The 26,504-nt window shown below is 43.5% G+C and overlaps 2 protein-coding genes and 1 long non-coding RNA gene across 3 annotated transcripts in view; 1 reads left to right on the top strand and 2 right to left on the bottom strand.

The window, feature by feature from the left end:
• The first annotated feature begins 4,268 nt into the window (after nt 1–4,268).
• LOC121580553 (gamma-soluble NSF attachment protein) lies at nt 4,269–12,134 on the top strand. Its single transcript, XM_041895496.2, has 11 exons — nt 4,269–4,476; nt 6,084–6,151; nt 6,474–6,576; nt 7,090–7,120; nt 7,667–7,776; nt 7,898–7,964; nt 8,047–8,117; nt 8,261–8,339; nt 10,065–10,144; nt 10,426–10,555; nt 11,414–12,134. Exons 1-11 carry the CDS (start codon nt 4,424–4,426, stop codon nt 11,552–11,554), a joined length of 933 nt encoding a protein of 310 aa, XP_041751430.1. The 5' UTR covers nt 4,269–4,423; the 3' UTR covers nt 11,555–12,134.
• A 400-nt stretch (nt 12,135–12,534) lies between these two features.
• On the bottom strand, nt 12,535–14,737 carry LOC121580554. Its single transcript, XR_006661712.1, has 2 exons — nt 14,495–14,737; nt 12,535–14,323 (listed from the first exon to the last, which is right to left on the bottom strand). It is a non-coding gene; the product is annotated as an uncharacterized LOC121580554 (long non-coding RNA).
• A 6,738-nt stretch (nt 14,738–21,475) lies between these two features.
• Nucleotides 21,476–26,504, bottom strand: part of LOC121581626 (piezo-type mechanosensitive ion channel component 2-like) — a 107,776-nt gene continuing 102,747 nt past the window's right edge. Inside the window, exons 38-39 of the mRNA XM_045224922.1 lie at nt 24,169–24,373; nt 21,476–23,503 (exon numbers count right to left, since the gene is read on the bottom strand). Coding sequence (XP_045080857.1) covers nt 23,251–23,503; nt 24,169–24,373 — 458 coding nt within the window. The 3' untranslated portion in view covers nt 21,476–23,250. The remainder of the gene's footprint in view (nt 23,504–24,168; nt 24,374–26,504) is intronic.

Raw genomic sequence — 26,504 nt, 5'->3', positions numbered from 1 at the left:
CGAATTGAGTTATTGCACATGCACACTTCGCTCTGTTTGTGCTTGTTCTGCCCACTATGAATGATTTGTTCCCATTGGAAAAACGACTGGCTGTGATCTATCTTGGGTTAGTTATAAAAATCTTTGACTTCCCTCCTTGACTTTCGTCTACAGTCGGTTGCTTTTGCCTCGCCACTCAAACGCCTCCAAGGTTAAAAGACCCTGTACATACCAGAGTTAGTTGGCAAACAAACTACTTATCCAATACAGCATTGCGGTCTGTATCATCCAATCACAGAGCAGATACAAGTCACCTTATCACTCAACCTGGCCAGTTTTATCTCCATCTCTTCATTCAAAGACTCAATCATGGACACTACTGACAAATAAAATAAAATAAAATTGTATTTATCACATGCGCCGAATACAACAGGTGTAGACCTCACAGTGAAATGCTGACTGACAAGCCCTTAACCAACAATTCAGTTGTAAGAAAGAATACCAAAAAAAAATCACACAAAAATTAAAATAATACGAAATAAAAGTAACAAATAATTAAAGAGCAGCAGTAAAAATAACAATAGTGAGGCTATATACAGGGGGTACCGGTACTGAGTCAATGTGCGGGGGCACTGTTAAGTCGAAGTAATTCAGGTAATATGTACATGTAGGTAGAGTTATTAAAGTGACTATTTTTTTTATTTTGTTTTACCTTTATTTAACTAGGCAAGTCAGTTAAGAACAAATTCTTTATTTACAATGATGGCCTACACCGGCCAAACCCGGACGACGCTGGGCCAATTGTGCATAGATAGTAAACAGAGATTAGCAGCAGCATAAAAGAGGGGTGGGGGGGCAATGCAAATAGTCTGGGTAGCCATTTGATTAGATGGGAGTCTTATGGCTTGGGGGTAGAAGCTGTTAAGAAGCCTTTTGGACCTAGACTTGGCGCTCCGGTACCGCTTGCCGTGCGGTAGCAGAGAGAACAGTCCATGACTAGGGTGGCTGGAGTCTTTGACACATTTTAGGGCCTTCCTCTGACACCGCCTGGTATAGAGGTCCTGGATGGCAGGAAGGTTGGCCCCAGTGATGTACTGGGCCGTACGCACTACCCTCTGTAGTGCCTTGCGGTCGGAGGCCGAGCAGTTGCCATACCAGGCAGTGATGCAACCAGTCAGGATGCTCTCGATGGTGCAGCTGTAGAACCTTTTGAGGATCTGAGGACCCATGCCAAATCTTTTCAGTTGTGGTTGCTTCGCATGATGTATTGTTGTCTCTACCTTCTTGCCCTTTTGCTGTTGTCTGTGCACAATAATGTTTGTACCATGTTTTGAGCTGCTACCACGTTGTGTTGTCATGTGTTGCTGCCATGCTATGTTGTTGTCTTAGGTCTCTCTTTATGTAGTGTTGTGGTGTCTCTCTTGTCGTGATGTGTGTTTTGTCCTATATATATACACTACCAGTCAAAAGTTTGAACACACCTACTCATTCAAAGGTTTTTCTTTATTTTTACTATTTTTTCATTGTAGAATAATAGTGAAGACATCAAAACTATGAAATAACACATATGAAAAAGTGTTAAACAAATCAAAATATATTTTATATTTGAGATTCTTCAAATAGCCACCCCTTGCCTTGATGACATCTTTGCACATTCTTGGCATTCTCCCCAGTGTTGCCAACTAATTTTCAGGGGAAGTTGCTAAATGACGTGATGACGTCATGACGTAATAACGTAAAACTGAATTCTAAATAAATCACAGACCGTGTCACCAGCAAAGCATCCACACACCATAACACCTCCTCCTTCATGCTTTATGGTGGGAAATACATTTTACATTTACGTCATTTAGCAGACGCTCTTATCCAGAGCAACTTACAGTTAGTGCATGCATTTTAATTTTTTTAATACCCCCCGTGGGAAACGAACCCACAACCCACAGCTACGAACTGAGCTACATCCCCTGCCGGCCATTACCTCCCTACCCTAGACGACGCTGGGCCAAATTGTGCGCCGCCCCATGGGTCTCCCGGTCGCGGCCGGCTACGACAGAGCCTGGATTCGAACCAGGATCTCTAGTGGCACAGCTAGCACTGCAATGCAGTGCCTTAGACCACTGCGCCACTCGGGAGTACAATACACATGCGGAGATCATCCATTCACCCACAACGCGTCTCACAAAGACACGGTGGTTGGAACCAAAAAGGACACATTTCCACCGGTCTAATGTCCATTGCTCGTGTTTCTTGGCCCAAGCAGGTCTCTTCTTCTTATTGGTGTCCTTTAGTAGTGGTTTCTTTGCAGCAATTCGACCATAATGGCCTGATTCATACAGTCCCCTCTGAACAGTTGATGTTGAGATGTGTCTGTTACTTGAACTCTGTGAAGCATTTCTTTGGGCTGCAATTTCTGAGGCTGGTAACTCTAAGGAATTTATCCTCTGCAGCAGAGGTAACTCTGGTCTTCCATTCCTGTGGCAGTCCTCATGAGAGCCAGTTTCATCATAGCGCTTGATGGTTTTTGTGACTGCACTTGAAGAAAATTTCAAAGTTCTTGAAATGTTCCATATTGACTGACCTTCATGTCTTAAAGTAATGATGGACTGTCGTTTCTCTTTGCTTATTTGAGCTGTTCTTGCCATAATATGGACTTGGTCTTTTACCAAATAGGGCTATCTTCTGTATACCCCCCCCCCACACCTTGTCAAAACACAACTGATTGGCTCAAACGCATTAAGAAGGAAATAAATTCCACAAATTAACTTTTAAAAAGGCACACCTGTCAATTGAAATTTGACTACCTCCTGAAGCTGGTTGAGAGAATGCCAAGAGTGTGCAAAGCTGTCATCAAGGCAAATGGTGGCGATTTGAAGAATCTCAAATATAAAATATATTTTCATTTGTTTAAATAGGTTTAACACTTATTTGGTTACTACATGATTCCATATTTGTTGTTTCATAGTTTTGATGTCTTCACTATTATTCTACAATGTAGAAATTTATAAAAATAAAGAAAAACCCTAGAATGAGTAGGCGTGTCCAAACTTTTCACTGGTACTGTATATATAATTATTTTTTTATCCCAGCCCCCGCAGGAGGCATTTTGCCTTTTGGTAGGCCATCATTGTAATTAAGAATGTGTTCTTAACTGACTTGCCTAGTTAAATAAAGGTTAAATAAATAAATAAAATATGTCAACACACGATGATTACTATGCGTTCGCTAACGGATCACGTGACTTGTATGCTCTGTGATTGGATGATACAGACCGTGAGGCTCATGGTTACTGTAGGATTTGGTACTCTTTGAAACAGAAACGATTTCTCAACATGAAGGTTGAAACATTCATATTATGAACACTACACCAACCTACGAATTGTTTTGCAATCTCGGTAGAAAATAGAACATCTACGTTTCACAGTAATATCGCTTTGATATCACCAGGGGTTTGGAGGATTGAGAATCCACTTCGGGAACCCCTCATTGCAGCCCTATGGCAAAAGGATGCTCAGGGAAATAAATAATACAAAATATATTTGGAGGTATTTTCATGAAGTAAACACACACAATGATGTATTAGACATACAGTGATGATTTAAAAATGTTTATTAAAAAGACGGCATGGGGGCTTTAAATGATCCTAATAAAAATAATGTGCATTACTATACCACAGAGACATACATTTTGATAAGTACAGTTTAGTTGAATAACTGTTTGTTGAATGAAAATAGATGTCATGTGAGAGGGGTTGATGACTGTAAACACAATATTATCAGATTTCTCTGTGATTGTGGGCATATGCTCTGTTTCTTTCTCGACAAGGCAAGACTATATTTTGGCTTTAAATGTATATTTTCTATTGACTAGCACATACGGCTTTCCTACTATAATAACCTTGTCTCAAATCTGTATACTCAAGTTTCCTCAAAAGCAAAAGATATTACAACAATTTGACGTTGAAAAGTTTATGCTGAATAGAGCTCGCCAGCGTGTAGTCCTAAAACTCGAAAATGAGTGACCTCTGGTTCAATCAGCCATCCATATGGGAAGACAATAGGGTTTTGGAATAAACGCCGAAAATAAGATCTGAGGTTAGCGCAGGCTTAAGAGATCTTCTACATTTTGTTCTATGAAATAATAGCAGTCCGTTAACATGGCCTTTTATCCAAAAACCCTACAAAGACGCCTTTCAATTTGTCCGACGAACCACGGCGGAGTTAGTGCCTACAAAAAGACGCCATGACTGTTTCTGTCTCCGTCCAGCCTCATTTAAAGGACTGTGACGCATTGCGCAATGCCATCCGGGAATCCGTAGTTTGACGTTGTGGACATTTTTTCATCCAAACACCATCGGCATTTGTTTTGTCATCGTCCTCGGCTAGATTTTTTTTCTCCCACAAATAAAAATCTGCTCGACAGATTGTCGAAGACCACGAACAGCACCATGGCCTCCAAAATAAACGAAGCCCACGAACACATCGCTAAAGCGGAGAAAAAGTATGGCAAGCCGCGTTTGTTTTGATTTTAGCTGACGTTAACGAACGGTACTGTAGCTAGCATCGCTGACGCTTCTTCGAATCCTAGCTGGCTAGTAACATTGTCAAGAATATCTGACCTTAGCGGTTAACCAGAGTTACTTAACATTACGACATTGTCCTTGAATTACAGTTAATGAGTTAGCTGTATTTGTAGGAAGTAGCTAGCTATCTACTAATCTGGCCAGTCAGCGGATGCATTCATTCATGATCATTCATCACCTAGCTAACGTTAGCTAGCTAGCAACGGTAACGTTACTTAGCTGTCTGCTCAGTGCTGTGTATGCTTTTCCATTGTAATATCCATTGCAAGCCACAACAAGGCCACTGTGTTATAGTGATGTGCTGTTCGCAAACGATTCGTTCTTTTTGAACGACTCTGTTAACTGACTCGAGTCATGATTCGTTTTCTACAAGTGATTCGTTCGTTTGACCTGGCCGCAATGTATTCGACTACAGCATTATACACGCTCAGCGACTCTGGAGACAGGACCAGCAACTGTATTATGATAGCGATGACAAGTTTCAAGTTGATCAACCACTGTGGAGTGGATTTACAGTGGTTTAAATGGACACGTTTATTTGTCAATAACTCGGCCATCTTTTGACCAATCCCTTAGCTTCAAACTGTGTTAAGACATGTACCATGATCCTACATTCAAAATATGGTGTCATTTGGTACTGTGGTTCATGATAAGATAATTTTTGAAGTATTTTGTTTGTGTAAGTGCTAATATGCATCTACTGGTATAGTGTGGCCATCTTTTGAATGCATCAATGTTATTTTCTCAAACTCTTTAGGGACTATTGTGATGAGTCCAAAGACCACACTTGGAGTGAATCTGACTTTTAGTCCATGAGAAGATTTCTAATGATTATTTTAAGCATTAGTGTTACATAGTCAAAAAAGTGAATTGTTAATAGTTAACTTATTACATACTGAATTTAAGTTATTTGGACTTATTTCAAAGGTTTTTCCAAAATGTCCAAGATAGAGGAAAACCTATCCTGATGGGCCTTATGGGTCCTTGAGGTAAATGTGTTCAGCATGAGGAAAGACACCTACATACAACGTTTCTAGTCTCTAGGTCAAAAAGGGCAACGGATATGAAGGTTTAAGTGAGACTGCTTATAACAGTGTTACCAAATGGCCAATTAGTGCCATTATTTTTGACCTTTAGTTTCTGTGTGCCAAATTAGAAAAAAAGTTAGCAATCTATGCTTGTTATTCACCCCTATGGTAAAGACCTTCCCCCTATGGTGCACGAGAGGCTTGTAGAATCACGATTCTTTCTATTTTTTTGGTCATCATTCGCCAATAGGCGGTCCTGCATGCTCTGGGTGTTACTGAATCAAATGAACCAAATGAGTCGAAAGATTAGTTATTTTGACTGAACGAGTTGAAAAGATCTTAGTCGGTAAAAAGAGCCGAACTTTCCCATCACTACTGTGTTAGTGACCCATCACCTGATGTAGCCAGCTCTCCTGTCAAGGTCTGTTGTTATGGCTGTGTGTGTTGTTAACCCCTAGTTGTATTGCTGCTGAAAAGAGACATTTTATTTCTTGCAGTTTAAAGACCAGCATGACAAAGTGGAAGCCAGATTTCGACAGTGCTGCGTCAGAATACGCCAAAGCTGGTAAGTATGCTGACGTTCTGTAAACGTATAGGAAGGATAGCACTCCACACCATAAGTATGCTACTCTGTAAGCCACCGTAGTATGCTGACGTTACGATAGATAGCACCCACACCAGTAAGTATGCTGACGCTCATAGGAAATAGCACTCCATAGTATGCTACGCTGTAAACGTAAGGAAGGATACACACCATGTTCTCTTAAACAAGGAAGGATAGCACTCCACACCATGGTAAGTATGCTGACGTTCTGTAAACGTATAGGAAGGATAGCACTCCACACCATGTATTCAGTCTGATAAACAATCTGTGTTTGCATTCCCAGCGGTGTGCTTCAAGAATGCCAAACAGTTTGAGCAAGCCAAGGATGCCTACCTGAAGGAGGCGGAGTACCACACAGAAAATAAAGCGTTGTTTCACGCAGCAAAGTAAGGTTTTCCATATGAATACTTGAGATTAAAGGGCCAACGCAGATGTTTTTATCTCTACAATTTTAAGTACCTTACTGTGATTGTTGTCGATTTTTAAAATGGTCAAAAATAAATAAAAATAGCATTTTCTCAAGCAATACTTTTGCTAGGACTGTCTGGGAGTGGTCTGAGTGGGGATGGGAAAACTGAAAACTAGCTGTTATTGGCTGAGAGGTTTGGAACTCTTTCTTATTAGTCTATTAACTAATTTACCGCCTGGTGATAAAACCAGGCAGGCCAAAACTCCATCCCACCAAAACAGGTAGAAATTTCAGGCTGTCTTTTCCAACAGCTCTTACACTAAAAGGGCAATTTCACAGCATTATTCCAACCTCATAGTGTGGAAATATAGATACCACACAGGACAATCACCTTTTTGACTGCACTAGGCCTTTTAAATATTATTAATACCATTCAATACTTATATGTAAGACTTTTGTTCCCTTTCTAAGATATGCATTTCTTTTTCAGAGCAATCGAGCAAGCAGGTATGATGATGAAGGTGAGTTTCCCAATGTCCATGTAATATCTGCGTAATACCTAAATACAACCCCATACACAAAGATGGGAGAGAAAGATCCTTTTTACTATACACTGTACCATGTGATCGAGAGCATTATTGTCTCCACAAAATATTGATATTCTACAACAAATAGTAAGCGTAAAAGAGGTCACCATTGCTCCATGTGCTGTGGTCATCATTTCTCCAGTCTCCCGAGTGGCGCAGTGGTCTAAGGCACTGCATCACAGTGCTAGCTGTGCCACTAGAGATCCTGGTTCGAATCCAGACTCTGTCGTAGCCGGCCGCGACCGGGAGACCCATGGGGCGGCGCACAATTAGCCAGCGTCGTCCATGGTAGGGGAGGGAATGGCCGGCAGGGATGTAGCTCAGTTGGTAGAGCATGGCGTTTGCAACGCCAGGGTTGTGGGTTCGATTCCCACGGGGGGGGGGGGCAGTATGAAAATGTATGCACTCACTTAACTGTAAGTCGCTCTGGATAAGAGCGTCTGCTAAATGACTAAAATGTAGATGTAAAATGTGTGACAGGACTTGAAGAAGATGCCTGAGGCGATCCAGTACATAGAGAAGGCCAGTATGATGTACGTAGAGAACGGAACTCCAGACACTGCTGCCATGGCGCTGGACAGGGCCGGGAAGTAAGTCCTGCTCCAGACTATAGAAGTGTGTCTACTGTATTTATTTGGTGGTTTTGATATGTTCCTGACCAGTGTTGTTAAAATGGTACTTGGTATTTAATCATAATGTTTTCCTATCTAGACTGATCGAGCCTATGAGTTTAGAGAAAGCAGTGGACCTGTACCAGCAGGCTGCCGGTGTGTTTGAGGTAAGTTGGTCATTAATAGCATATTCTAAGTTTGAGTAGTTGCTTTAAGTTAAGTTGATTTAACTGAATGTTTTCTGTGTAGAATGAGGACCGCCTGCGTCAGTCAGCGGAGCTCCTGGGGAAAGCTTCCAGACTGCTGGTCAGATTACGCAGGTAAAGACAATGAATAACAGCTTAAAAAAGGCTTCATAAGCACTACATAGATCCTTCGCAAAGCATTTATAAGCAGCAAAGTATTGTGGCTGGTCCTGACTCCCTGTTCAATCACTGTTCTGTCTTTGTGAACTTGATTACAGACTGGATGAAGCTGCAACCGCCCTCCAGAAAGAGAAGAACATGTATAAAGATATAGAGAATTATCCCACTTGCTTTAAGGTACTTTCTTAAGTAATTTGCATGCATTAGGTGATCTATTGGAATTATATACACTGCTCAAAAAAATAAAGGGAACATTAAAATAACACATCCTAGATATGAATGAATGAAATCATCTTATTAAATACTTTTTTCTTTACATAGTTGAATGTGCTGACAACAAAATCACACAAAAATTATCAATGGAAATCAAATTTATCAACCCATGGAGGTCTGGATTTGGAGTCACACTCAAAATTAAAGTGGAAAACCACACTACAGGCTGATCCAACTATGATGTAATGGCCTTAAAACAAGTCAAAATGAGGCTCAGTAGTGTGTGTGGCCTCCACGTGCCTGTATGACCTCCCTACAACGCCTGGGCATGCTCCTGATGAGGTGGCGGATGGTCTCCTGAGGGATCTCCTCCCAGACCTGGACTAAAGCATCCGCCAACTCCTGGACAGTCTGTGGTGCAACGTGGCGTTGGTGGATGGAGCGAGACATGATGTCCCAGATGTGCTCAATTGGATTCAGGTCTGGGGAACGGGCGGGCCAGCCCATAGCATCAATGCCTTTCTCTTGCAGGAACTGCTGACACACTCCAGCCACATGAGGTCTAGCATTGTCTTGCATTAGGAGGAACCCAGGGCCAACCGCACCAGCATATGGTCTCACAAGGGGTCTGAGGATCTCATCTCGGTACCTAATGGCAGTCAGGCTACCTCTGGCGAGCACATGGAGGGCTGTGCGGCCCCCCAAAGAAATGCCACCCCACACCATGACTGACCCACCGCCAAACCGGTCATGCTGGAGGATGTTGCAGGCAGCAGAACGTTCTCCACGGGCGTCTCCAGACTCTGTCACGTCTGTCACGTGCTCAGTGTGAACCTGCTTTCATCTGTGAAGAGCACAGGGCGCCAGTGGCGAATTTGCCAATCTTGGTGTTCTCTGGCAAATGCCAAACGTCCTGCACGGTGTTGGGCTGTAAGCACAACCCCCCACCTGTGGACGTCGGGCCCTCATACCATCCTCATGGAGTCTGTTTCTGACCGTTTGAGCAGACACATGCACATTTGTGGCCTGCTGGAGGTCATTTTGCAGGGCTCTGGCAGTGCTCCTCCTGCTCCTCCTTGCACAAAGGCGGAGGTAGCGGTCCTGCTGCTGGGTTGTTGCCCTCCTACGGCCTCCTCCACGTCTCCTGATGTACTGGCCTGTCTCCTGGTAGCGCCTCCATGCTCTGGACACTACGCTGACAGACACAGCAAACCTTCTTGCCACAGCTCGCATTGATGTGCCATCCTGGATGAGCTGCACTACCTGAGCCACTTGTGTGGGTTGTAGACTCCGATCTCATGCTACCACTAGAGTGAAAGCACCGCCAGCATTCAAAAGTGACCAAAACATCAGCCAGGAAGCATAGGAACTGAGAAGTGGTCTGTGGTCACCACCTGCAGAACCACTCCTTTATTGGGGGTGTCTTGCTAATTGCCTATAATTTCCACCTGTTGTCTATTCCATTTGCACAACAGCATGTGACATTTATTGTCAATCAGTGTTGCTTCCTAAGTGGACAGTTAGATTTCACAGAAGTGTGATTGACTTGGAGTTACATTGTGTTGTTTAAGTGTTCCCTTTATTTTTTTGAGCAGTGTACTATTGGTATCTAACAGCTATGTGGTGCATGGTATTGGTGAAGGTGTAAAATATAGATCATTAAATGCTGATCTGGGTCTTTTCTCTTAGAAAACAACGGCACAGGTGCTGGTTCATCTTCACAGAAATGACTTTGTGGCTGCAGACAAGTGTGTCAGAGAGAGCTACAGGTATGTACCTCCTAATGACTGAATACGTTTCTCTAGAGCAACGAACATTTCTATCTGAATTGGTGCATTGGTGAGCACTCGTACACTCCCACTGTTGGATTTAAAAGGAACCAACTGGTGTAAGAAATACAGTGGAAACCCCCTCCAGCTCATGCTTTCACGAATCCCATGCATTCCAATCCATGAGGGGGAGTGAACGGGTATTCCGTGATAACCGTAATTGGGCTATAGCCTATGGGTTGTGACAGTAGTCTGACGATGATATTTCATGTTTCCTGCAGCCTCCCAGGGTACAGTGGGAGTGAAGACTGTGTGGCCATGGAGACGTTACTGCAGGGGTATGACGAGCAGGACGAGGACCAGGTGCACCGTGTGTGTAACTCCGCTCTGCTGAAGTACATGGACAATGACGTGAGTAACACTTCATACAACTGTACCATCAGGGGTCTATTCTGTTATGTACCATCAGGGGTCTGTTCTATTATGTACCATCAGGGGTCTATTCTATTATGTACCATCAGGGGTCTATTCTATTATGTACCATCAGGGGTCTATTCTATTATGTACCATCAGGGGTCTGTTCAACTCAATATTAGGAAGGTGATCCAAATGTTTGGTATGCTCAGTGTATGCCATTTAGCAGGCGTTTTTATCCAAAGGTACTTAGTCATATGTGCATACATTTAACATATGGGTGGTCCCGGGAATCAAACCCACAATACTGGTGTTGTAAGCACCATGCTCTACCAACTGAGCCATACTCTGGGCCTGGGGTGCTACTGGGTGTGCAGGCTTTTGTTCCAGCCCTGCAGTATCAGTGTGTTAGTCACCAGTAGTCCTCCAGGACCAGAGATGGAGACCGCTGCCATCCAGCTATCCCAAACCCTCACACTGTCTAGATGGGTCACTGACCAAACCATCACACTGTCTAGATGGGTCACTGACCAAACCATCACACTGTCTAGATGGGTCACTGACCAAACCATCACACTGTCTAGATGGGTCACTGACCAAACCATCACACTGTCTAGATGGGTCACTGACCAAACCATCACACTGTCTAAAGACGTTGACACTAAACCTGCAGAGGTAACCCTGGATACGGGAGTTATCTTTCACACTGCCAGGATGCCAAACTGCTACCACTGTCTAACAGTATTTGAAACCATGCGTTTTAAGATCCAATGCCACAGGTTTCTTGCACTTGAAGAAACTATACAAGGAGTACGAACAACCCTCGTGATGTAATCCTTCCCCCTCTACTCCCAGTATGCCAAGCTGGCCATCTCCCTGAAGGTCCCCGGAGGAGGAGTGAAGAAGAAGAAGTCTGCAACGGCAACACAGGGGGGCGCCGGAGCGCCTGCTGCTTCTGCTGAGGACGACGATGACTACGAGGGAGGGCTGTGTTAGCCGCAGACACCAAAACGCTGACCGCTAAATACACCCAACGCTAAACACACCAGTAGGGCCTGCTCATTGAGGTGAAACTCTCAGAATATGTTGCTCCCCCCTCTACTAGTCCCAATATGTTGCTCCCCCCTGTACTAGACCCAATATGTTGCTCCCCCTCTACTAGACCCAATATGTTGCTCCCCCCTGTACTAGACCCAATATGTTGCTCCCCCCTGTACTAGACCCAATATGTTGCTCCCCCTCTACTAGACCCAATATGTTGCTCCCCCCTCTACTAGACCCAATATGTTGCTCCCCCCTGTACTAGACCCAATATGTTTCTCCCCCCTGTACTAGACCCAATATGTTGCTCCCCCCTCTACTAGACCCAATATGTTGCTCCCCCCTCTACTAGACCCAATATGTTGCTCCCCCCTCTACTAGACCCAATATGTTGCTCCCCCCTCTACTAGTCCCAATATGTTGCTCCCCCTGTACTAGACCCAATATGTTGCTCCCCCTGTACTAGACCCAATATGTTGCTCCCCCTCTACTAGACCCAATATGTTGCTCCCCCTCTACTAGACCCAATATGTTGCTCCCCTGTACTAGACCCAATATGTTTCTCCCCCTGTACTAGACCCAATATGTTGCTCCCCCTCTACTAGACCCAATATGTTGCTCCCCCCTGTACTAGACCCAATATGTTGCTCCCCCTGTACTAGACCCAATATGTTGCTCCCCCTCTACTAGACCCAATATGTTGCTCCCCCCTGTACTAGACCCAATATGTTGCTCCCCCTGTACTAGACCCAATATGTTTCTCCCCCCTGTACTAGACCCAATATGTTGCTCCCCCCTCTACTAGACCCAATATGTTGCTCCCCCCTCTACTAGACCCAATATGTTGCTCCCCCTGTACTAGACCCAATATGTTGCTCCCCCCTGTACTAGACCCAATATGTTGCTCCCCCTCTACTAGTCCCAATATGTTGCTCCCCCCTGTACTAGACCCAATATGTTGCTCCCCCCTCTACTAGACCCAATATGTTGCTCCCCCCTCTACTAGGCGTCTCATTCCCTCCACTCCCCTCAGTGTGAAACATGTGTCCATATCAGGAACAGAGTAAAGTATTCCCTTCCTATGTGTGGGTCCAGCTTGTATGTACATCAAACGTACTCTCCTTTTCCAAAAAAACTAGATTAAATTCCAGGTGACTTCATAGAACGGAGAGTTTTGACTGTACTTCTATATGTATACAATATATAGTATTTTACTTTGTCTACAGTTTTATTCAGTGCAACAACAACAACAACAACATATCACCTGTGTGTTTTAAGACCTCTATTGAACATAAATTCCATGTTGTAAATGTTCTTATTTTGTAGATCTGTTAACTGTAAATCAGGGTTGTCAAACGAATGGTGCTCCTCGGGCCGAGATCCGGAGGGCTGCACTTAAAATTGGTTATATTTGCAAAAGGTCCATCATCCATCGCGTTTGGAATTCGATGTGAAGTAAAGAGACTATAAATATAGGTCCATTTAACATTTCTACAGTTTGAATTTAGTTTGAGTAATTTCAATGTCGATTGAGATCGTCCCCCCCCAAAAAAAAATATATACATAAAAAGAAAAAGGATTTGAATGGGCTCGAGGGACGGATCCGTATGACACCCCTGCTGTAAATGGTGCAGTTTTTGTAGGTATGTGTACAGATAAAAATATATATATATATGAATTAATATATTGTTTACATTGTAGTGACTGATCAGTGTTATTGTCATAGAGTGAAAATAATATATATACTGTATGGTACTATATTAGATGTTCAGTATGGTTTAATGTATGTTTATGTCTCTCTGTACAGATGTTTTAAGGCTTTGTCAAAGATAACAGTAGCTGGGGCAATATGCAATACAGATAATAGTGTGAAAGGAGAGAAACCCGAAGTGTGTTGATGTACGAATACCATTTGCGTTTGGAATGGATATACAACAAGAGTCCTGAGTAAGATGAGGCATAGCGAAGATTACATGACCGCACGTTTCGATTCATCTACCTTGGGGATGGGGTGCAGCATATGATGAAGATATCTTTGTACCTTACCATACAAACAGAGTGGATGTGACAGGATCATTTTTTCTTTAATAATGTTCATCTTTGTTCCATATTGTTGTTCAATTCCTTTTGAAGTGGGAGACCGTAACCAAAAACAAGAGACCATGAAAATGTGATTCTGATTCCATTGTGATGTTCTAAATGGAAATTGTGTTTTTATCTATGTAGAGGTTCTAGCGTCTCATCTTGTGTGAATGTAAGCAACTGGACTTATTCACCGAGCTAAATAGACGTCTAGGCAGATCTAGGTTAAACACATAGACCAGGGCTCTCCAACCCTGTTCATGGAGAACATCCTTCCTGTAGGGTTTTAACTCCAACCCTGTTCCTGGAGAACATCCTTCCTTTAGGGTTTTAACTCCAACCCTGTTCATGGAGAACATCCTTCCTGTAGGGTTTTAACTCCAACCCTGTTCATGGAGAACATCCTTCCTGTAGGGTTTTAACTCCAACCCTGTTCATGGAGAACATCCTTCCTGTAGGGTTTTAACTCCAACCCAGTTCCTGGAGAGCTACCCTCCGGTAGGTTTGAACTCCAAACCAGTTCCTGGAGAGCTACCCTCCGGTAGGTTTTCAGTCCAACCCCAGTTGTAACTCAACTGATTCAGTTTATCAACCAGCTAATTATTAGAATCAGGTACACTAGATTAGGCTTGGAGTTGAAACCTACAGGAGGATATCTCTCCAGGAACAGGCTTGGAGTTGAAACCTACAGGAGGGTATCTCTCCAGGAACAGGCTGGAGTTAAAACCTACAGGAGGGTATCTCTCCAGGAACAGGCTTGGAGTTGAAACCTACAGGAGGGTATCTCTCCAGGAACAGGCTTGGAGTTGAAACCTACAGGAGGATATCTCTCCAGGAACAGGCTTGGAGTTGAAACCTACAGGAGGGTATCTCTCCAGGAACAGGCTTGGAGTTGAAACCTACAGGAGGGTATCTCTCCTGGAACAGAGTCGGAGAGCCCTGCTATAGACACTGTAGGCTGCGTTGTGTATTTATTGTGGTACTACACTATATATATATATATATACACAAAAGTATGTGGACACCCCTTCAAATTAGTGGATTCTGCTATTTCAGCCACACCCGTTGCTGACAGGTGTATAAAATTGAGCGCACAGCCATGCAATCTCCATAGACAAACATTGGCAGTAGAATGACCTTACTGAAGAGCTCAGTGACTTTCAACGTGGCACCGTCATCGATGCCACCTTTCCAACAAGTGACCACAACCCAATCGAACATTAATTGGAACGCCGACTGCGAGCCAGGCCTAATCGCCCAACATCAGTGCCCGACCTCACTAATGCTCTTGTGGCTGAACGGAAGCAAGTCCCCCGCAGCAATGTTCCAACATCTAGTGGAAAGCCTTCCCAGAAGAGTGGAGGCTGTTATAGCAGCAAAGGGGGGGACCAACTCCATATTAATGCCCATGATTTTGGAATGAGATGTTCGACGAGCAGGTGTCCACATACATTTGGACATGTGGTTATATGTATTTCATGTGGTAAAATGCATTTCATGTGGTTATATGTATTTCATGTGGTTATATGTATTTCATGTGCATTCCTTTAAAGAAAAATGACCTCCCATTTAGTTGATTTACTTAATAAACCTCATCGTCGGTGGTTATAGCCGTGTCATGTTGTTCTGGTCCCTGTACATACAATACTGTTCATTGGATCTTAAGAGAATAGTGAATGATTGCGTGACCCAAGTTTTAACAAGACTGAGGCTCCGTCCCAAATGGCAACCCTATTCCCTACGTAATGCACTACCTTTGCCTAGGGCCCTACATAGTGCACTGCAATGGGCTCTGGTCAAAATTAAGTGCACTATATAGGGAATAGCTAGGGTGCCGTTTGAGACGGAGCCTGAGAGTTAATTCTAAGAACGTTCTTCCAGAAATGTGACTTGGAAAGGAAGGGTATTTTATAACGGACGTGAAGCTTCTTAAGCAATGTCCTTTTACTCCACACTGTTCTTACTGCACACTAGTGCTGCTTCCGTGATGTTCCTCACAATACGTTTGGTCTGTATCTGTGTACAAAAATGTGACCGTCAGAGAGAAAATAAAAGGGATATTTTCTCTTGTAATGGAATCGTGTTGAATGGAAAGTTCCCCCATCTCCATGTGTTGGTAGTGAACACTGAATTCTGCTAACTCAAGCATTAAAATCAAATCAAATCAAATTTTATTGGTCACATGCGCCGAATACAACAGGTGCAGACATTACAGTGAAATGCTTACTTACAGCCCTTAACCAACAGTGCATTTATTTTAAACAAAAAAGTAAGAATAAAACAACAACAAAAAAGTGTTGAGAAAAAAAGAGCAGAAGTAAAAATAAAGTGACAGTAGGGAGGCTATATATACAATAGAATAAAGTGACAGTAGGGAGGCTATATATACAGGGGGGTACCGTTGCATAGTCAATGTGCGGGGGCACCGGCTAGTTGAGGTAGTTGAGGTAATATGTACATGTGGGTAGAGTTAAAGTGACTATGCATAAATACTTAACAGAGTAGCAGCAGCGTAAAAAGTATGGGGTGGGGGGGCAGTGCAAAGTCCGGGTAGCCATGATTAGCTGTTCAGGAGTCTTATGGCTTGGGGGTAGAAGCTGTTGAGAAGTCTTTTGGACCTAGACTTGGCACTCCGGTACCGCTTGCCGTGCGGTAGCAGAGAGAACAGTCTATGACTAGGGTGACTGGAGTCTTTGACAATTTTGAGGGCCTTCCTCTGACACCGCCTGGTATAGAGGTCCTGGATGGCAGGGAGCTTTGCCCTGTGATGTACTGGGCCGTACGCACTACCCTCTGTAGTGCCTTGCGGTCAGAGGCCAAGCAGTTGCCATACCAGGCGGTGATGCAACCAGTCAGGATGCTCTCGATGGTGCAGCTGTAGAATTTTTTGAGGATCTGAGGACCCATGCCAAATCTTTTTAGTCTCCTGAGGGGGAATAGGCTTTGTCGTGCCCTCTTCACGACTGTCTTGGTGTGTTTGGACCATGATAGTTCGTTGGTGATGTGGACACCAAGGAACTTGAAGCTCTCAACCTGTTCCACTACAGCCCCGTCGATGAGAATGGGGGCGTGCTCAGTCCTCTTTTTTTTCCTGTAGTCCACAATCATCTCCTTTGTCTTGGTCACGTTGAGGGAGAGGTTGTTGTCCTGGCACCACACGGCCAGATCTCTGACCTCCTCCCCTATAGGCTGTCTCATCGTTGTCGGTGATCAGGCCTACCACTGTTGTGTCGTCGGCAAACTTAATGATGGTGTTGGAGTCGTGCCTGGCCATGCAGTCATGGGTGAACAGAGAGTACAGGAGGGGACTGAGCACGCACCCCCTGAGGGGCCCCCCGTGTTGAGGATCAGTGTGGCAGATGTGTTGTTACCTACCCTTACCACCTGGGGCGGCCCGTCAGGAAGTCCAGGATCCAGTTGCAGAGGGAGGTGTTTAGTCCCCAGGATCCTTAGCTTAGTGATGAGCTTTGAGGGCACTATGGTGTTGAATGCTGAGCTGTAGTCAATGAATAGCATTCTCACGTAGGTGTTCCTCTTGTCCAGGTGGGAAAGGGCAGTGTGGAGTGCGATAGAGATTGCATCATCTGTGGATCTGTTGGGGCGGTATGCAAATTGGAGTGGGTCTAGGGTTTCTGGGATTATGCTGTTGATGTGAGCCATGACCAGTCTTTCAAAGCACTTCATGGCTACAGACGTCAGTGCCACGGGTCGGTAGTCATTTAGGCAGGTTATCTTAGAGTTCTTGGGCACGGGGACTATGGTGGTCTGCTTGAAACATGTTGGTATTACAGACTCAGTCAGGGACATGTTGAAAATGTCAGTGAAGACACTTGCCAGTTGGTCAGCACATGCTCGGAGTACACGTCCTGGTAATCCGTCTGGCCCTGCGGCCTTGTGAATGTTGACCTGCTTAAAAGTCTTACTCACATCGGCTACGGAGAGCGTGATCACATAGTCGTCCGGAACAGCTGGTGCTCTCATGCATGCTTCAGTGTTGCTTGCCTCGAAGCGAGCATAGAAGTGGTTTAGCTTCGTCTGGTAGGCTTGTGTCACTGGGCAGCTCGCGGCTGTGCTTCCCTTTGTAGTCTGTAATAGTTTTCAAGCCCTGCCACATCCGACGAGCGTCAGAGCCAGTGTAGTATGATTCAATCTTAGACCTGTATTGACTCTTTGCCTGTTTGATGGTTCGGTCGGAGGTCATAGCGGGATTTCTTATAAGCGTCCGGGTTAGAGTCCCGTTCCTTGAAAGCGGCAGCTCTACCCTTTAGCTCAGTGCGGATGTTTCCTGTAATCCATGGCTTCTGGTTGGGGTATGTACGTACGGTCACTGTGGGGGACGACATCATCGATGCACTTATTGATGAAGCCAGTGACTGATGTGGTGTACTCCTCAATGCTGTCTGAAGAATCCCGAACATGTTCCAGTCTGTGCTAGCAAAACAGTCATGTAGCTTAGCATCTGCGTCATCTGACCACTTTTTTATTAGCCGAATCACTGGTGCTTCCTGCTTCAGTTTTTGCTTATAAGCAGGAATCAGGAGGATAGAGTTATGGTCAGATTTGCCAAATGGAGGGCGAGGGAGAGCTTTGTATGCGTCTCTGTGTGTGGAGTAAAGGTGGTCTAGAGTTTTTTCCCTCTGGTTGCACATTTAACATGCTGGTAGAAATTAGGTAGAACGGATTTAAGTTTCCCTGCATTAAAGTCCCCTGCTACTAGGAGCGCTGCATCTGGATGAGCGTTTTCCTGTTGATTAATGGCCTTGTACAACTCATTCAGTGCAATCTTAATGCCAGCATTGGTTTGTGGTGGTAAATAGACAGCTATGAAAAATATAGATGAAAACTCTCTTGGTAAATAGTGTGGTCTACAGCTTATCATAAGATACTCTACCTCAGGCGAGCAAAACCTTGAGACTTCCTTAGTATTTGATTTTGTGCACCAGCTGTTGTTTACAAATATACAGAGACCGCCACCCCTCGTCTTACCCATTACAAAGCATTTATATTCATGTATAGTGGCTTATCAACGAAGGCCGTTAAATTCTAACTCACAATTCATAATCATTCATGATTTCTACATCTGTAAGTAATACTGGTTTGGACCTTTTCAAAATAAAAAAATGTACTTTTGAAAGCTGTAAGTTGACCTTTCTTGTTTTATTTGTCGACCATAGCCATACCACGTTTCCATAAAGGACCATTAAAACCATACCTTTAAACATACAACTGGACCATCGCTATACCACGTTCAAACCTTTAAACATACAACTGGACCATCGCTATACCACGTTCAAACCTTTAAACATACAACTGGACCATCGCTATACCATGTTCAAACTTTTAAACATACAACTCCTTTAAATCTCCTTTAACACATACAGCCAAAACGACAGTTTACATTTTATCCCCTTCCCTAAAACTGCTATGTATGTCATGAAAATTACTCATGACAATAATGGACGTTTTCTTTCATGCTACAATGTCCTCTGATGCATAGCTCGAACCAAAGGTCCAAACAAACAATGTCCTCGGATGCATAGCTCAAACCAAAGGTCCAAACAAACAATGTCCTCTGATGCATAGCTCGGACCAAAGGTCCAAACAAACAATGCATGTTTCTGTTTTAAATGAATGGGCTATTTTCTCCATCTCCTTTCTTTGGATGTTGATGAAACTGAAGTAAAACTTGGTTGAGTGGAAGTCCTATTGAAGTCATACGGAAGTGCAATACATGCCAGTACTCATTTTGGGTGCCGGTACTCTTTATATTTAGGTGCCAGTACTCAAGCAGGAGAAGATTTGTGGGGTTAGTACTCAGTACAGTGTTTATCGGCCCAATTCAAGCAGTTCTGCCCCACGAGTGGGTGAAAACACGCTTTGGTGATGAAATTTAATTTCCTTATGTTATGAAGTACATTTTACCAAGAACCGTTAAGTGGGGTCTTTCTCTAACATTTCATTAACAGTATATTCAATTACCTCGACTAACCGGTGTCCCCGCACATTGACTCTGTACCGGTACCCCCCTGTATATAGCCTCCCTACTGTTATTTTATTTTACTGTTGCTCTTTAATTATTTGCTTTTATTTTTTTACTTATTTACAGTGGGGGAAAAAAGTATTTAGTCAGCCACCAATTGTGCAAGTTCTCCCACTTAAAAAGATGAGAGAGGCCTGTAATTTTCATCATAGGTACACGTCAACTATGACAGACAAATTGAGAAAAAGAAATCCAGAAAGTCACATTGTAGGATTTTTTATGAATTTATTTGCAAATTATGGTGGAAAATAAGTATTTGGTCACCTACAAACAAGCAAGATTTCTGGCTCTCACAGACCTGTAACTTCTTCTTTAAGAGGCTCATCTGTCCTCCACTCGTTACCTGTATTAATGGCACCTGTTTGAACTTGTTATCAGTATAAAAGACACCTGTCCACAACCTCAAACAGTCACACTCCAAACTCCACTATGGCCAAGACCAAAGAGCTGTCAAAGGACACCAGAAACAAAATTGTAGACCTGCACCAGGCTGGGAAGACTGAATCTGCAATAGGTAAGCAGCTTGGTTTGAAGAAATCAACTGTGGGAACAATTATTAGGAAATGGAAGACATACAAGACCACTGATAATCTCCCTCGATCTGGGGCTCCACGCAAGATCTCACCCCGTGGGGTCAAAATGATCACAAAGAACGGTGAGCAAAAATCCCAGAACCACACGGGGGGACCTAGTGAATGACCTGCAGAGAGCTGGGACCAAAGTAACAAAGCCTACCATCAGTAACACACTACGCCGCCAGGGACTCCAAATCCTGCAGTGCTAGACGTGTCCCCCTGCTTAAGCCAGTACATGTCCAGGCCCGTCTGAAGTTTGCTAGAGTGCATTTGGATGATCCAGAAGAGGATTGGGAGAATGTCATACGGTCAGATGAAACCAAAATATAACTTTTTGGTAAAAACTCAACTCGTCGTGTTTGGAGGACAAAGAATGCTGAGTTGCATCCAAAGAACACCATACCTACTGTGGAGCATGGGGGTGGAAACATCATGCTTTGGGGCTGTTTTTCGAGGACGACTGATCCGTGTAAAGGAAAGAATGAATGGGGCCATGTATCGTGAGATTTTGAGTGAAAACCTCCTTCCATCAGCAAGGGCATTGAAGATGAAACATGGCTGGGTCTTTCAGCATGACAATGATCCCAAACACACCGCCCGGGCAACGAAGTAGTGGCTTCGTAAGAAGCATTTCAAGGTCCTGGAGTGGCCTAGCCAGTCTCCAGATCTCAACCCCATAGAAAATCTTTGGAGGGAGTTGAAAGTCCGTGTTGCCCAGCGACAGACCCAAAACATCACTGCTCTAGAGGAGATCTGCATGGAGGAATGGGCCAAAATACCAGCAACAGTGTGTGAAAACCTTGTGAAGACTTACAGAAAACGTTTGACCTGTGTCATTGCCAACAAAGGGTATATTATAAAGTATTGAGAAACTTTTGTTATTGACCAAATACTTATTTTCCACCATAATTTGCAAATAAATTCATTAAAAATCCTAAAATGTGATTTTCTGGAGAGAAAAAATCTCATTTTGTCTGTAATAGTTGACGTGTACCTATGATGAAAATTACAGGCCTCTCTCATCTTTTTAAGTGGGAGAACTTGCACAATTGGTGGCTGACTAAATACCTTTTTCCCCACTGTATTTTTTACTTAACACTTTATTTTAATTTTTTTCTTAAAACTGCATTGTTGGTTAAGGGCTTGTAAGTAAGCGTTTCTCTCTAATGTCTACGCCTGTTGTATTCGGCGCATGTTGCAAATTAAAATTTGATTTGATTTGATATCCAAAAAGTCGGATTTTGCAACCTAATACAGCCGAAAATATGCAAGAAGCTCTGTTGACAGAGCGGTGCAGCTTTCTCGCCGCAACTTTTGAGGATTTTACATGTTGTGGTGGTCGACTTCAAAGTTGTTTCCACGGGTCGCAAAAAGCTAAATTAGCATGACGAGCTGAATTGAATGTAAACGACTTTGAAAATAAAAAAGCTTGCGGTACGCTCCGTTGACATTTCACAGTGATATGCTTTTTTTTTTGGTGACAAATCTTCTAAAAAGAACAGGAATTTCGCATTTTAATATGAAAAGCATATACTAAAAATGTCTCAAAATGGATATCTATCTTTCCTCTATATTGTTTTATATCCGGGGTAAATCTCATGATTTCAGTCTAGATGACACCATGTGGTGTAATTTCCCAGAATGGATTTTTTAAACCACATTTTTTCTCTCTGGCCTCCATTGATTTGGTCACCCTAATTCTGGCCATCCTACAGGGTAAAAAGCCCATGAGGTTTGGACCATTTGGTTTTCTTAGAGGAGAATCTACACTACAACACGTTAATATGTAGTGTATTCCTTTGGATCTGATCCCTATGTGGGCCCTGGTCAAAACACAGTGCACTATAAAGGGAATAGGGTTGTAATTTGGATAAAGACAGGATGCCACAAGGTTCTTCTTCTCAATTACTTACAGACAGTCTGGAGTGGTCCCACCCCCCCGGCTGATATGCATACCAGGAAATAGAAAATGTAAGTAATAGTGTAGGTACATCAATTCAACCGTCAATTAGCTAACATAACATATTAGAATTTCTATACTCTGAACATTACATTGAATAAAAGTTAATCCTTTCTTGGTGAAACACCAATTCTTGTCTTTTCCTGAGAAATCATTAATACAGGTTTAGTTTCTCATACAAACAAACAAAATAAGGCAAGTATAGAAGTAGCTCTGCCTCAAACATTAATAAGATGGCGTAGTCGCCTGCAATCTTGGTCAAAATGGCCGTCTCGTATGTAGCCATGACAACATCCTTCAAAATGGTCGTCTCGGAGGACATGAAGAAGAGCTCTATAATATTGCAAAATCCCATGAACCAGGAGCTCCAATCAGGAAAAGGTTGGAAATCTAAACAGACCAATCCTGTGTAAGTTCATGGTCATGGTCATCATCCATTGGTGGGGAAGCCCTTTTTTAAAACACTGACCCTGTATAATCCACACTGCTGTCTGTAAAGACAACGAGGAATGATACAGGAACAGGGAGGAAGTTGCTTGCAGTATCTCACACATCATTGGTCTAGAATAGGATTTGAAGCTCATAACCACCAGAAGAGCTCTTTAGATAAGACATATGGGAGGGTGAGGTTAAACACTATCAGGGAAGACCCCGTTCTCTGTCCCAACTCTCATTGTTTTTTGCGACGCCCCGGTCACGTTATGTTAGCATTTGTGTTCTAAAACAATGTTTCTCAACCTTTTTCCTCAATAGGGACCGGCAAGCTTTGGTCCTTCCTTCCTCCTTGGAGGTCTGCTTACATAAAAAAACAAAACAATACCACTTAAGAACTGACTAAACGAGTGTCAGCAAAACGGTCTCAGGGACCGGTTGGGTCAGTCAGTAACATCAACATCCCAGAGACCAGTGAAGTATTCACGGACCAGTCGGAGGTTGAGAAACACTGTTAAACTTCTATCCACGTTAAGGTATAACTAGCCTTTTACAGCCAGGCTCACTGAGTCTTTACCCTGGTCCATTTGATAATAGTCTCAGGCGAGCGATAGAGGAAGATGAGTTTAGCGTAGATTTCTTCCTCCAGGTCCAGCTCTCCTGTCTCTCGGACCAGGAAGATGTCGGTACACAGCTTCAGGATGCGGTCCACGTTGGGCAGCTCCTCGAACATTATGGTGTGGGAGACACCGCTGAAGAACTCACGGACAAACTTACTGATGACGAGCACCACGGAGGCATAAAGACCCATGATCCTGGAGGGAAAGATCCGTACATACGGAGTTAATGTCGTTATGCCCATCTTACACAGCACAGTAGAGGTTTTCTTATTCAATATCTATGGTTACTTGACTAACTGTATCTATGTTGGAATAATGAGAAAAACATATTATTATTATTATATATTTTGTCATTTAGCAGACGCTCTGGCAGGGTTAAGTGCCTTGCTCAAGGGCACATCGGCAGATTTTTAATCCAGTCGGCTCGGGGATTAGAACCAGCGACCTTTTGGTTACTGGCACAACGCTCTTAACCACTAAGCTATCTAGCTGCTTAACTAGCAAATTCACTACTACACCTACACCACAGGGCCTGTCTGCTATGTGACGGGACGGATACAAGTTACTGCATGGTTAGTGGGTTACTTACAGGGCCGATAGTTTCATGAGATCAAACGAAAAGGTCGGCAGGTAGCTTAGTGGTTAAGAGCGTTGTGCCATTAACCGAAAGGTCACTGGTTCTAATCCCAGAGCCGGCTAGGTGAAAAATCTGTCGATGTGCCCTTGAGCAAGGCACTTAACCCTAATTGCTCCTGTAAGTCACTCTGGATAAGAGCGTCTGCTAAATGACTAAAAATGTTAAATACTTGTGTGATGTTATGCTATATTATTCCATGCTATGCTATGTGTTGTCTACTCACCCGTATCCAGCCAGGAAGCCCAGACTAGGAGGGCTGACCTTGTCGCTGAAGACATAGAGGTCCAGCCCGGCGTCGTGCAGGTGCTTGGGGCTACGAACGTCGATCTGTCCCGGACCTGTCTGGTTCACGATCCACCACTCTTGGACCTCCGCTGAGTCGTTATGGGAACGCTCCAACGCCAAAGTGATGCTCATGTACACCTTCTCTGGATGAATAGAATATAATAACATCTTGTTTTTAATGTTCATATACACCTGCTCTAGAGGAGGAGGAACATGAGATGTTTTTTTTATTGTCCACAATGTGGAAAGGAGCCTTTTGGCTTCTAAATAATATGATTGACAACAAAAAAAACATTCCAACATCACGATCATGATAGTCAGATATAAAGACAGAGACAGACTGTCTTGTTTTTAATGTCTTGTATATTTGACTAGTGTAAAGTGTATTGAGGTGGTATCCCGTGTGCCTCAGTTGATGGAGCTTGCAATGCCAGGGTTGTGGGTTCGTTTCCCACAGGGGACCAGTTTTTAAAAAATGTATACACTCACTACTGTAAGTCGCTCTGGATAAGAGCGTCTGCTAAAATGACTCGAATGTAAACAGGGTGAGAATTGTAGGGGGGGGGGGCTCGGCTCCCCTGAATGAGACGTTAGCTCCCCTAAATGCAACAACAGTCTAACTTTGAGGGGTCTCTAACTAATGCTAATTTAACCATTCTTCTATATGTTTAAAAAGCAGTGGTAAATTCGTTTTACAGTGGTAAATATGAAAATTAAAAGCTTCCAAATGAAAGGAACACCCCCAGATCTCTGTCATGGTTTCAACCATTTATTTCTATGTGGCAGGCTGTCCACTCAGTAGGCCATTTGTTTGCCATGCGTCCTTGATAACAAAAATAGCCTTTATTCCAATGCATTAGATGTATCATTTTGTTGTGTAGTTGAGCCCATGACTGGATAGCTCATGACATTCCGTGCCAAGATTTACAGATTTTGTAATTGACAGCGGCCCTTTCAAGCCTATCTCAAGACAAACAGACCACTCTTCCCAACATCCTGTTGTGAATGGTCGGCTGAATGTCAGGAGGCTGTCAACGGCTTCATTTTACACCCTTAAGTACCCCAACAGGGATCGAGGCGGGGGGTCAAATGTAGACGGCTTTTACGATTTACATGTGTTAAACAGACCTCGTCAACCAAGCATCCTGGCGCCAACTGGGTTGACTCTCAGGAAGAGAGGGAAATGTTTGGCCTGGTGCTTTCTTTGTTTTAAGTAGAGAAATGGCGCCAAAACATGACATGGTTCTAAACAATGTATTCAACTGAATGGCTCACCACATGATTGGTATGACCCCAACATACAGTGTGATATTCCTCCTCTGCTTTCCGTATGTTATTAAAATGTAATATGTATTTTACTAGAATATAGCTTGTATGTACCTAGTTCCAGTCATGTTTGGAATCTATGTTTTTCTGATTCCCTTTTGGAACTCTGAACTGTTTTCCGAGACAGTTGGAACTAATGGTGTACATTCACGAGCAAATCTCAGGTCTTGTGCCAATGTTGACATGCCCTATGGTAAACTCGAAGGAGTGACCGGGCAGCCTTCATGACACGTCCTGGCTGAGCCCTCCCCCCTCTATAACCTGTGCTCAGGCTCATCAGATCAGAACTTCGGGAGGTGTGGCCCCCACCGTAGCGGTTCAATGATTCACCACTTGAGAAACCTAACGCAACTCTGACCGTTACCATCGACTCTTGAGAGAAACAATCACCTGGAGAGGAACTTTTGCTGAACAACACATTCTGATCACTCACGACGAAACCGTTGCGTTTCCAATCTCTCCCAGAAGGGACCCGAACTTTATATTGAACCCCAGTGTCTTAACAAACGTAATCTCTTTGGACTGAATGAATTGAGAACTGAATCGAGATAGAATGGTGAGCCTACTCGTGAGCTCCTACGAGAGGAAGCAGCTCCTTTGACTGAAAGCTCCGACGCCAGGACCACTGACCCCCTTTTCCCTGCCAACCACTCCACCACTGGACCAGACGACACTCAGCTAAAATTCACATAAATACCTCATTGCATTGAATTTCCCCTTTGTGTGACGCGGTGTCTGTGTAAACATGCTTCTAAGATGACGTATGGAATTGTTTTAAGATGGTCACACTATGGATTATTTAGCTCTTTGATTTAGAATTTTAGGAACTTCTTCAGGTATAAAAATAATAATCAAATAAAATGATTTAATAAAATATTGAATTTGGCCTTTACTACCGTAGCTCAGAGAAACGAATCGAATAACACATTCATAAAAAAAGACAGTCCA

The sequence above is a fragment of the Coregonus clupeaformis genome, chromosome 14 (genome assembly GCF_020615455.1).
Source record: "Coregonus clupeaformis isolate EN_2021a chromosome 14, ASM2061545v1, whole genome shotgun sequence".
Taxonomy (NCBI): domain Eukaryota; kingdom Metazoa; phylum Chordata; class Actinopteri; order Salmoniformes; family Salmonidae; genus Coregonus; species Coregonus clupeaformis.
This window is presented reverse-complemented; position numbering and strand designations above follow the sequence as displayed.